Here is a 12,776-nt window from a genome sequence, read left to right as displayed (position 1 = left end):
TCATCAGCGCATCACATCCAGAACCACGCCATCCGTGTTATTACTTTCAGCCCTCGCCGTTCTAATGCTCTCATTGCTTGGGCAATATAGTATTTTATCTATTAGTGAGTTATTTAAATGTTATTGTCGCCGTTAGTTTTCTAAATTATAATTCTTTAGCTACCTTATTAACTGTGCCTTATTCAAACACTAAACGCACACGTTTTGCTTCAGAAGGTAGTTTATTATTACCACGACTTCGCACTGACCATGGCATCTATCTATTTATCTTGTTAGGGACACCGGCACATGAGGTCGGTGCAGGCGGAGGCGTCTGCTGGGCGGCGTCTTGAGGCATGATAGCTGGCAGAGTACGGGATCGAAGCTCCAGGGGCATCGAATGGGAGCACAGCACTCTCCACCAATTTGTTAGGGTATTTATTAGACGGCACTCAGCGATAATGCGTAATGGCGACAGTCACGGTCAGGCACGAACTCTCAGCGCGAGCGGCGTCCTTTCAGGGGAAACCAAAGAGCACTATAGAAGGCGCTAGAGAGCGCAACCCATTACTAAGTTCGAAGGCTTCGCTACAATCTATCTATCTATCTATCTATCTATCTATCTATCTATCTATCTATCTATCTATCTATCTATCTATCTATCTATCTATCTATCTATCTATCTATCTATCTATCTATCTATCTATCTATCTATCTATCTATCTATCTATCTATCTATCTATCGTGGTCGTTTCCTTGACTGCGTGTATACCAAAACTGGCATAGTGGACGTGAGTGTATGGCGAATGCGATTTGCAGGTCGTGACGTGAATATCGTGACGCCCCCGCCGCGTACGTCATAAAATCCTTTCCACCAGTCACGTGTGCCACATACCCGCATATCGCGGCCCGCCGTATTCGGGTATGCGCCACAGGTGATTCACAGCCTATATCAACTCAGACTTTGAAAATCTTAACGCAACAGCGTTAAGGAGCCGGTGTCGCAGAAAATGCGGGGCCGGCGTCGGCGGCGTTGTTGATGAATGAAACATCATTAGAAGCCAAGAGTAAATATCACTGCTAAAGTCGGAATCGAACCCAGGCCTTCCGCATGCCAGTCAAGTATTCTAGCACCGAGCAACGACAGTGCTTCAAACTGCTTCTGAAAAGGCTGTATACTATCGTTATGTCAGGGCAACGTCAAGTCAATTGGGGTCGCAGTGTTGGCTATCCGCTTTTATATAAACGTAATAAGCATTACATTACAAGCCCACCTATGATTTCGCAAGGCACTATCCAGCGTTGCGCGAATACGCCTACGTAGACCTGTGCGCCGGTTCAGAAATCGCCGGCGGCAGCGCGCCGTGTTTCCACCTCCGCGGTTCAACGGATCGGTGGCGGCGTGGCGCGAGGAGGGGGCGGGGGTTTATTAGAGTTCGTGGGAAGAGAAATTTGTCCCTTGAATTTTGAAAAAAGACACTTTCGCCGAAAGGACGCAGCAGTGAATGAGATACGAACAAATTGTAATGTTATACGAAGTAAGACCAACAACTAACTCTTTTGGATCCGATCTCGCGCGTAACTCTACAAAACATTGGTGTATGAAATACGGCCGCTCCCAGAGAAAAGCGATTTTCGTGCAGTCTGCCGTCTTGGTTGTCTCAACGCGAAGGGGTGAGATCATAGCGAGTATAAGTGTATACAAGAAGTTTGCTGGTGTCTTCAGAAATAGCGCGTGCGCTAGCGCGCGCCTCCGCGCCCTTATAGTCAAAGTGCACATTTGCTGCTTGAGCCAAGCAACCTCTCCACCCCCCCCCCCATCCCCGCCGTCCCTTCATGCTCCTTCACCCAGCGAAAGACGGGTGGTGCGTTTCCCCTCTGCTTGAAGAGCAATCGACGGCAGGCCTCACACGCGGGGTGATATTATCGCATGCGCCCTCCGTACGACGGAGATGACCAGCTTGTTTCATCTCTGCTTCCACCGCTTTCCTCGCCACTGCTCGGGAGATTTTACTCCATGGTAGGACATGCGATGCGTGGAGCGATGTTATCGATTTGGACTTTATACGGAACATGACGGCGGCGGCGAAAACCCGTAGAGAGTGTCCATATAATTGCTATCGCAATAAAAAAAAATATGCAAAAACCGTGGAAGCAGGCGCGCTTTTTATCTGGAGAGCTGCATCGCCTTCGCTGCAAAGGGTTCTTCCGTTGAAGAATCAAATAATCCGGCGCCTTTGTCATTCTTAAAGGGCCGTTCAATCCTTTCAAGTAGAAACACGAAGGAGTGGTTTCTTTCTCGCTATCACTATCCTTCTTACTGGAGATAACTCCTCGCCTCTTTTTTCATCATGAAGCACGCGTACAATGTCAGCATTAAGCGTTGAGCCTATCAGGATTTCGCGATTTTCGGCTACACACCGTTACCTCCTCTTCGCAGTCGGAAACACACAAAATGGAGTTGAATCAGTTGATCGCGCACTATATGCCATGCGACAGAAGGAAGAACACGAGGGCCACTGCACGGATAATAGACTAGGAGACAACAGACAACCGATATTTCTCATATATGGACCAATCGAGAGCATATACCCTAATGACGTCACGTGAATAACAGTTCTGGTGTCACGAAGTGCGCCAGAAAGACGAGAAACGCCAACAGATCAACACGCTGGATTTTTGTATTTTGAGAGGCTGTTTACGGGCCACTTAAGAAGACAGGGCGTGCAAACACGGACTCAAGAGAGTAGTGAAGACACCGCAAACGCCACTAACAAGTGAAAAATCGTACAGCGGAGGAAAAGAAGGTAGACATAAAAACTTACCTGTGCATTCCCAGGAAAGAGGCGATACATATATCCATCCGGCGCGTGGTGGTCTGAGTGAGAGATAACTGTTCACACTCTTGCGTTCGTTTTTGCACCTCCTGTCTCTTTAGCATGAATACCTACGAACTAGATCACCTATCTTTATTCTAAGTTTTTCATTGCCTTTACTTCTTTATTTATTTATCGATTTACTTGGATAAAACTGCAAGGAAGAAATGTGTGCTAACGCATCGATATATATTAGTTATCTATTTTATTTATCTATGTACAGTGTACTAGGTCCAAGACTCCAATATACTATGCAGCGAGTTGGGTTGTAGCGCTTTAATGCTGGAGGACGCCGCAGCGCTGAGGTCAGGCAATACTCGTGACACATCTGGAGGAGTGAAAGATACCACAACCTCCGGGGAGCTATTCTCGATGTGTACATCTAACGGATACGTCAATGGAAACATCACGTGGAACACATAATATCTAAATGTAGCCGTACTCTGGGAGACCTAAAAAGAAATCATCTTTTCGCTCCACCTTCACTAAAATTACTTCTGTACACCACGTACGTTCGTCCTCAACTGCAGTATGCATCATCGGTTTGGCATCCACATTATTGCATATTAATTGACGCAGTTGAAGCAGTGCAAAATCGCTCTGTCCGTTTTATACTAGCAAACAATCATCGTAAAGCAAGCGTAACAGAAATGGAAGCAATTCTTAACATCCTATTACCAGCCGTTCGCCAGAAGCAAGCTCGCATTTCACTTTTTCATAAAATATGCTATCAGAATGCCACTCTCCGATCGCTCTTCATTCACCCACCACTATTCACATGTGCTCGTAGAGATCATTGGCATAAAGTCAATGTCTCCTTTTCGAACACCCTCACGTGCTCACAGTCTTCCCAAAACCTCAGTTGAATGGAATAACCTAGCGTCATCAATAGTAAACATACTTGATCCAATCCTCTTTAAAAATGGTCTAATGAATATGGTCTAGTGTTTAAATGTTCTTGTTGTTTGGTATTTCGAGCCTGTACCCTTTTACTGCTTGTTATTATTACACATTCCTACCGGATTTACTCAATCGAGATTTACATTTTGTATGGCCAATGTTTAAATCGGTGTGTCATCCTCTACTTTTTGTTATTATTGTACCTTGCTACTGTACTCGATTGATTGCTATGCGTTTTGTTCCCTTCCCACTTTACTCCTTAATTGTAAACAGAAGTCTGTCTGGCTGGGTGGAAGAATGAAGAAATACCTCCAGCCACAAATTCTTGGAGGAAACCCGACGTTTCGAGACCGGCTTGGTCTCTTCTTCAGGGGTGACTGTGCTGATCAGGAAGCCCCCCTGATCAGCACAGTCACCCCTGAAGAAGAGACCAAGCCGGTCTCGAAACGTCGGGTTTCCTCCAAGAATTTGTGGCTGGAGGTATTTCAACTTTACGCCTTGTTACAAGTAATAGTGCTCTTGCTCCTCCCCTCTATAATGTACCATATGTACCTTGAGAACATTTCAAGTAAATAAACAAATAAATAAATAAATTCAGCAGAGCACATTCAGTTATTCCAAACAGCGGCGAGCCGTGAGGTCATCGCGCTCGTGACTACGGCGACACACCAAACCCGCCAGCGCATTCCCAAAGTAGGAAGAAACTGCACGAAATGTATACAGTAACAGGACACTTAAGCAAGTTTGACGTCTGAACTTTCATATGAACGTTGTAAGACCGCATATGGCTGTGCACCCTAAGGATGCCGACGTGTTTACATTTTCAGGGCAGAGGGCAGTGTCTCTTTCGCTCGCCGACGGCGGCCGCAGAGCTTTTCTTTTTGTGTTGAGTGCTCAGGGCGAGAGCGGTTTCGCACCAAGGGACGAACCGCGAGGGGTTCGGATTTCGGAGCGGGGACTTGTGCCGTACACCTCCCGCTGTGTTTCAGTGCATTGCGGGCAGTTGTGTCGGCTGGGATGGCGCCACGCGAGCATTCGCGCGCCGCATCCCCTCGAGTGTGAAATCTGGACCACGGCCGCCGCGGTCTTGTTTTTGAACTCCGGGAAGGCGCCGCTTCCAGTCAGGGGCACAGATCACACTGCGTAGGTTTGAAGAGCAGGCGGCGCTGTTTGATGACATCGGCCAGTGACGCGAACTCGCTGCAGAGGCGAAACCCCAGTAGCCTGGTTTGCGCTAAGTTGAAGGCGACGGCCCTTTTGCTGGCCGACGATGCCGCTGAAGCGCGGAATGTGTGAGCAATAAATTCCGCACATGTGGCGTCGGCTCCTGACAGCGTGCTTGACCACGTGACGATGAGAAAGAAGGAAAAGCGTTGTTTTTCGTAATATCTTGGTTTTCCGCTTAGGCCCTGCTCGGTGGGCTGTGGTGTACCAGTACTTACGTGGTCAAGGGAGGGATAAAGGGATGCCACCGCCATTTTTCTTTGTTTGTTGCAGTAGGTATTGACCTGCACGTGAGTTGCACGTCAGTCTGGGCTGTAATCAGCGTTTGCTGATAGACTCCGTACACTGTACGTAAAGCTAGCCTGGGCTGTAATCAGAGCGCTGATAGATCAGTGCGGCTAGTGGCAATCGCAAGTTAGGAAACTTTGTTAACAAGTAGAAGAGTGAGAATGTATATATGTCCCGTTTTAATCTCTCTATCTTTATAAGCTCAGTTGTATGTATCATTTCACGCTATCATAAACGACTTCATCCATCTGACTTCTGCTGCTGCCTGCGTGTGAGTTCAACATCGCTGCCGATCACCGTCCAAGACCTCGGTGATCAACGACGAAGAAACATCTAAAACTTTACTATGACCAATTAAAAAAACCTGCTAATTAACTTCCTAATTATTAACTCTAGGGCAGTATTTATTGGTAAAACTGCAGGACGCGACAATTCATGGCATACTAATTTTTTTACAAAATCTGCAAAAAAAAAAACGCGCGTAATTCAAGATAATTATCATTTAAGTTGAAGGCCCCGATTCAGGCGATACCAGACGCGCTACAAATGTGTCCGGCGTGACGAACTTGGTAGAAGGTGCGTCGCAACAGAATGTGGTCAGAAAAAATGGCAAGTTGTGTGAAATGCACAAGTGGACCGCTCATTCTTTGCATATGATGTTTCGTGCTTATCTGTTCATTTCGCGCTGTACCGAAGATAACAATTTTTACCCTTGCTTTCACTGGACAGTGTAAAAGCTATAGGGGGTAGCCAATGCGGCGCTTTTTCTCGAGACAAGCGAAAGAGTTCTTAGCGTTTAGTTAGAGTTTAAGAAAGAGACAAGCACTGTACGCAAATTCAAAGAAGAAATGGTCCACCCGTGTACTTCAGACGATTTGCCGTCTTTCCTGACCAGATTGTGCAGCGACGCGCCTTCTTTCATAGTTCGTCACGGGAAGTTCCGGTCTTAGGTGACACAGCAGTCGCATTTCCCGCACGCCCGGCGGGCTCAGTCTCGGTATTGCCTGAATCAGGGCCTTCAATTCCGATTATTAATATCAGAAATTACGTGTGTTCTTCGGGATTAAAAAAAAACATGTCTTAAATCGTCACGTCCTACAACCTTTCCATGTAAACAACTGCTCTGAATAATTAATGGGTTAATCAAAGAGTGTTCCTTAATTAATCTTTTCAATCTAACTTTAAGTAAGGCAAAGTATTTACGCCTCGACATAGGGTTCGTGCACGAAGAAGGCATGTGCTTGACCGTCAAAGTATTTTTTATTTTTAAAAAATCTGTATTGTCTAAACAAATGCCCTCTACGATGTATCACTAGTTTTTTAGGGGTGAAGCTCCTCTTAGTCTAACCTTGTCACGTCTCCGTTGTCCGGCGTAACCACCTTTGCAAACTGCCCACTACTTCGTCTTTGCAAACATCCCATACGACCCATCACCGATCCTTTGCAAGCTGCCCTCTACTTCATCTTTGCAAACATCCCACTACGATCCATCACCGATCCATTACTTCACCGACCATAAAGTCGTTATAATGAAGGGGGAACGGAAGCCACCTTTGCAAACTGCCCACTACTTCGTCTTTGCCTTTGCAAACATCCCACTACGACCCATCACCGATCCATCACTTCACCGACCATAAAGCCGTTATAATGAAGGGGGAACGGAAGCCACGTCTAGCTACCACTTACGATTAATAAAATTTCTTGTATAAATATATAAAGTGTTTGTCACGTCTTTGATGATGTACTGGGCTTTCGCTTTGATTAGTGCTGGGCGAAACCACTGAAAATTTCACGGTGTAACCATGATTGCTTCAGGAGCTTCGCCCAAGCTCTTCATCATTCACCTGTGGATAAGTTGTGAATTTTTCTTTTTTGTCCAGGCTTATCTAACAGTAGCTGGCCCAACCTGTATAGGAAACAAGGAAGGCTAAGCCAGTACTAACGCAGGTCATAGGCGCATGGCTTTGAAATGTTCGCAGTTATCTTGTTGTGGGCGGTTTCCCATTTTAGTGAAAATCTAGTGAAGGTCTTGGCTGGTAGATGCGATTCGGAGAGATGGAATGAGCCGCTGCGCTATGGCGTGTCCTCGCTTTCTGGCGCAACTCTGCCGCCGCGCCCCATCAGCCGAGGAAGGGACGCGCGCACCGGACAACAGTTTGTGTCCTTAGTGATCAGAGACAGACAAACGAGTGGGCCTCGGATGGCATTTATTTGCCTAGGCTTCCGCTGCTCTGTCTATGTGTACCGACGCCAGGACCATGGGAAACCAGCGAGTCGGCGTGGAGCGCGCGTGTTGTAATAATGGGGACGAGAAGAAGGCACAATGTCGAATGGTGTGGTGAGCGAACGAAAGAGAGAGGGGGGGCAGGTCCCGGGTGCGTGCTAGGGTGCGGGCGGTTTGCACAGCTCTTGGTACAGCTCGCACTGGAGGAAGCGCAGGTAGGCGTCCCTCTCCAGCAAGCCCTGGACGCGGCGTTGGGCCAGGTCGAGGCAGGTCCGGTCGGGCCTCTTGGTCAGGCTCGCCGTCACCTCGGCTCGCGTCAGGGCGTCGAGGTTTACCTGCGTGGCAAAGGCGCCGGTCATCATGCACAGCCGCTGTAGGCTATCTCGAGAAAAGAGGCATCGGTCCTTTGATGCACAGCTAGCCGGATAGCGCAAGTTGGTTTTCAGTTTAATTACGTCAGTGCGATGCGAGATTTACGAGTAATGACAATTTTTTATTATTAATATTTCATTAAAAAGTGTTATACGAATTCACAGAAATGAACGAAGAAACATCGGGAAGGGAAGAATTGTTGGATGACTGTCATTCAACAGCTTTTCTCTCGTAGCAAAGTTTAACTGCAACAAAGCACCAGTATGCTTCATACAGTTTACTTGGACGGCAAGAAAGAAATGACATATCGATGCGCCTGTTTTTATGGGGAATAAAGCGGACCGCTGAAAAAGGTCACCCTTTGTATAAAAAACAGTCGAAACAAGGCTGGCATACTTTTTTATGTGATGATCAGCTTTTTGGTGTGTGTTACGATGCCATCGCAGTGCTCACCTCTTTCGGCGAGTGTGGTGCGATGAACTCTTCGAAGATTCTCTGTGCTTTGACGGAAAGCTTGTTGGGCCGACAGGTCTTGAGCTCTTCACAGGCCAGCCAGAACTCAATATTCTCTTCGCTGTACTCCCTGGCCAGGAACACGTGGAACAGGGCTAGGCCATCTGCGAAGGTGCAAGACAGTGCGCGCTCAGCACACCAATTCCACACATGCAGACGCAGCCGTGAATGTCGGCGACACTACACTAAGCAGCTTGATCAAAGCTTGTGCAGTTCGAACTGCGCTCTTTGCGATGATCTACGGCCAAATTGCCCCCCCCCCCCCCACCATTTTCCAAAGTCTCGGTGTCTACAATTCAGGAGCCGTACCCATCGCAATTTCTCGTGTCTGTACGTGAGCACAGTCTCAAAGCGTTGCATATCACCGCTCTTACGCGACAAGACAGCGCAACGCGTGCCTTTCGTGTAAATAAAGAAGGTCTACAGTGTGCGACGGTCGAAACAGAAATTGCCCCGCTTTTTATGCATCAGAAGTTTCTGATTCTTGCCCCGAAGCCCGAACTCTTACGCGTTGAACTAAAAAGCAGAGCTCTCATCTCTCTCCTTACAAGCGAAATATTATGCTTGAAAGGAACAATAAGCAATACATATACGTGCGGTCACAAAGCTGTAACTTACATTTTGAAGCAGTAAGGTGCCTGAACGATCTGGCCCACTCCTTCGCTTCTTCTGGGGTCGGTCGCACAGATGGTGCCGGGCGCCTTCGCAGAAGGTTTGAAGGAAGCAGCTCAATTCTGGAAAAGGAAAAAAAAATGAAATCACACGGCGCTCAGTGAGTGCCTGCAAGGCATATAGTTGTTTCGAATTTCCGTGGGTTCTTTATTACGTTTTTTTTTTTTTTTTTTTTCAGTGCACCACGGCACCTAAACATAGCGGTAGTGAAGCATGAAGCCTGTAGGTTGAGGAGTCCTACTTGCCTCCTAGCTTCACTAGTAACCAGACCAGCCTATATAAAATAGTTTAATGAGCAATACGGCACACTGTATCGAATATGCATATCAACGGTGTTGGTTGCAATAAGCGCCCTTATTTCGACGTTACGCATGTTTTACGGTTCGCGAAAAACAAAGCATAAAGACAATGTTTGCTGTCGCTATTATTCACTATGCACGCGGTATATTGCACTACGGGTGCACACTGCAGAGCCAACTTAAAAATACTTACAGGCAGTTTTTGTGCAGCTTCTCCTGCTGGGGTTCACTGGATATGCAGCCGGAAGACATCTTTTTGGAACTCTGCAAAAGAGGCAAATACGTTAGGCAAGACGCAGAGAAGTCAACTGCAATCGCTGATACCGTTCCCGCTGGACGCTCTGCAGTTCCTCGCAGCTTGACTCTCGAGTGCTTGTTTGCACTGGGAGCCTACTGCTCGATCGAGACCTAACTGCGGGCCTGCATAGCGTTCTGCGTATCGCGCTACCGTCCCCCTGAAGAGACGACACAACCCGAAAGTATTCGGTAAAAATTTCCCAACATTTGGGCTAACGACAAGTACGTGTAGTGCTAGGACGATTTCTCTTGAATGTAACCGCCCATCAACACCGTGGTCGCCAAAGCGCACTCTCTCCCACAACGACTGGACTCGCTACTCTAAACAAGAGGGAGGCTCCATGTTGGATATACACGACACGCCTCGTGCCACCTACAGGACGCATGAGCAACCACGTCTTGCAAACACTCGCGCCTCTCAGCATCGGCGGCAGCAAGTAGCTGTTGCGGGATAAAGCATCCCTCCCACTCCTTCCTAAGGTGAACTCCATCCGGTTTCGAAAGGGCGGAAAATTGAGCTCGCTTCCGCAAGACTGGAATGAACGGAAGCCGCGCACCGAGGCTCAGAAACGCGTGGCAGCACTTCTCAGTGCGAAGATGCGGTTGCAAAAGCGCTACTCAACCGGATGCAATATGGAATCGAAATTAGGCGCTCCAACGGTATCACTCCCGTTGTTTACATTGCAGCCGGGTAACACTGCACTGTCACTGCCTCGTGCTAATCACCACACACAAGAGAGAAAGAAAAAAAAAGAGTAAAAAAGACGAGTTCCACATTTTCCACCAGCAACGGAGTTCAATCAACGGGAGTGCGCGTTGCGTCTCTCTTACCACGGCGAAAGCAAATCAGGACGGCGCTATCCTGGCTAAAAATTGTTGCGAAAATTTCTCGTTGCTAGCATTATCGACTCTTTTACTAATTGAAATTTTGCGTTTGCGTCACAGACCAACTTGCAAGGAACACGTTGGACCTTTCATAAGTGCGCATGTGTCAACCTCTTCAAGTGGCTGTTTTTGTTGTTAATTTGCAGGAACAACTATCTCATCCGGCCAATGCATTTTTTATTACTCAGGCAATTAGAATTTCTTGCTGCTTCAGCTTTACAGATCAAATAAAAAAGTTAGTCGAAGCAGCTACCGCCATTCACTGCTGGTATTGCACACCATGGAAGTACAATCGCGTTTCTCATTACATCAGAAAGTGCGCACGCGATCTATCGCTCACCGGATTGTCTTAATACTTGGTAAGGGTTGCTACAGCCGCGTCTACTAAACGGTGCACATCGCTGAAACGGACTGCTAAAGGAAGCATAAAGGTGCAGCTTTGCTAAAATATCGCCGTAGCAACGAACGGAAAGCGCTTCCGCCGAGACGGGGTCAAACCTGCCAGGTCTGGGGGTTTGCAGCGCGCAGTCTCTCTCCACACCGTAGACCGGGGCCCCTATATTTCGCAAGGCCATCGTTTATAGAGCGCCGGGTCAAGGTGAAACCGAAACTAAAGAAAGCCTCCTCGCAAGTGCACCGCGATGCTGTGCTCGGTTCCTCAGAGCCGCCAAGACCACTCATACACTCCAGAAGGACAAACGAAAGCGGTATAAAAATACGTCTATTATTCAGTGCAACTAGCGGACTCTTCTGCGTTGTCGCAATAATTTATTCGCGATAAATTCAGCGCTCGGCATCGCATGATTTAGATGTACATCTCATTACACTCGAGCCCGCATAAATTACGCACCTCCTGCAACTTCCTCCCTAACAATGTCACAGATGAGGACATCGCGCTAAGAGTGATATGTCCCAACATATAAGCGACCGCTGCAGCGTGCGCAGCTGCTTCAAGTTGAGTGCTTGGAGCAGCTGCAACACAAAAGAACATCTCTGCCCTCCTGGTTGATCGCAGGTGCAACCTGGAACATGTTGCTACGAGTGCGGACGTCCTCGCAAAGACTGCCGGAGCGCGCTGTCCTCGCGGACCGTCTGACAACAAAGCGCGCCGCATGGAGCGAGCCGTCGACCGCTCACCTGTCGCTGGGTAGGCACTGCTGAGTCCGAAGTTACCTCAGGCATGTCTCGCATCAGCTGAGCGCTCAGAGCTCGAGGACGTGGCCCTATAAGGGGCCCCATCTGCGTCACCGATCGATAATCTCCGGTCCGCCTGACGTCAGAGCCGTCCGGCCAACCAGGAAGCGGCCAGCGGGCGGCGCGAAGCTTCTCCCCAAACTCTCTCCATAGTAGTGAAAAGCACCTCAGTATGCACAGGAACAGAGCCGGACGCTTCTTCCGGAATGAAGCACGCTCAGAGGAGCAGATCTTGGGGCGGGCTGAAGAATGGAATGCAAACGGGAGGACAAGAATTCGCTTCAATTTGCTCGTGCCACGTTTGCAGATAAGAAAGATTCATCCACGCCGCGCAGTGGATAGAATTTCCGACTTCCTGTCTTGCTCCTCCTTACAATCATATCATAGGGTTACAAACGATACCACGCCGAAGTTCATTTCCTTTCCTTTAGCGCCACACGAAAGATATGCACTATTGGCTCCGAAAGGAAGACCCCACCAGTATATGCGTCTAATGCGGATACTGAAATTAATTCCTAAGCCTCGCAATAAATCAGCTTTCTTCACAAGATGAGCTCACTTTATGAGGTTTCAGTAATGATTAACAGGCTGATCACTGTGACCAGAGGAGAAATAGCAAGTTATGTTCTACCGAAAGGTTCCCGACTATCCCTTGAAAAAATGTTCTGTGACCGTCTGTTGAATTTGTAATAGTCGTTGAGGTTTGTGATGTGCTATTTTTTTAGTATTCCTGATCAGCTTCTGATCTACGTTCTGCTGGCGTGTACTGCAGGTCCAGCGTTATGCTCTTCACCTCGAGCTGATGTCCCAGTCATCGATTGCTTTTCTGGATTTTTTTCGACAACATTCCCGATAAAGCGTTCCCCGTTGCGACATCAACCTGTTGCCGTCCGTCATGACGTACGGTGTTCGCCTTAGCCGCATTGCAGACGACGGCGGCGCTGCTAGCGTGCGCATTGAGCGCAAGCGGCGCTAAAGTCGATATGCGTGAGGCTCGCGCGTGGGTCCGTGGATCCCATAGTTTCTTCACTAGGCATACACTAGGTCCGACGG

At 48.0% G+C, this 12,776-nt stretch overlaps 1 protein-coding gene across 2 annotated transcripts; it reads right to left on the bottom strand.

Moving 5' to 3' along the window:
• Positions 1-7,474: 7,474 nt before the first annotated feature.
• Positions 7,475-11,793, bottom strand: LOC119390209 (regulator of G-protein signaling 2). 2 transcript variants are annotated; one of them, XM_037657778.2, is made up of 5 exons: positions 11,667-11,793; positions 9,541-9,611; positions 8,995-9,110; positions 8,317-8,480; positions 7,475-7,826 (listed from the first exon to the last, which is right to left on the bottom strand). In XM_037657778.2, exons 1-5 carry the CDS (start codon positions 11,766-11,768, stop codon positions 7,650-7,652), a joined length of 630 nt encoding a protein of 209 aa, XP_037513706.1. In that variant the 5' UTR covers positions 11,769-11,793; the 3' UTR covers positions 7,475-7,649. The 2 variants fall into 2 exon arrangements, with proteins under 2 accessions (XP_037513706.1, XP_037513712.1); XM_037657784.2 differs by lacking the exon at positions 11,667-11,793 and adding an exon at positions 9,672-9,966 and having other exon boundaries at positions 7,478-7,826.
• Between the last annotated feature and the right edge of the window lie 983 nt (positions 11,794-12,776).

Source organism: Rhipicephalus sanguineus, chromosome 1, assembly GCF_013339695.2.
Source record: "Rhipicephalus sanguineus isolate Rsan-2018 chromosome 1, BIME_Rsan_1.4, whole genome shotgun sequence".
Classification (NCBI taxonomy): Eukaryota; Metazoa; Arthropoda; class Arachnida; order Ixodida; family Ixodidae; genus Rhipicephalus; species Rhipicephalus sanguineus.
Note: the sequence above shows the minus strand (reverse complement) of the source record. Positions and strands in the feature narration are given on the sequence as shown.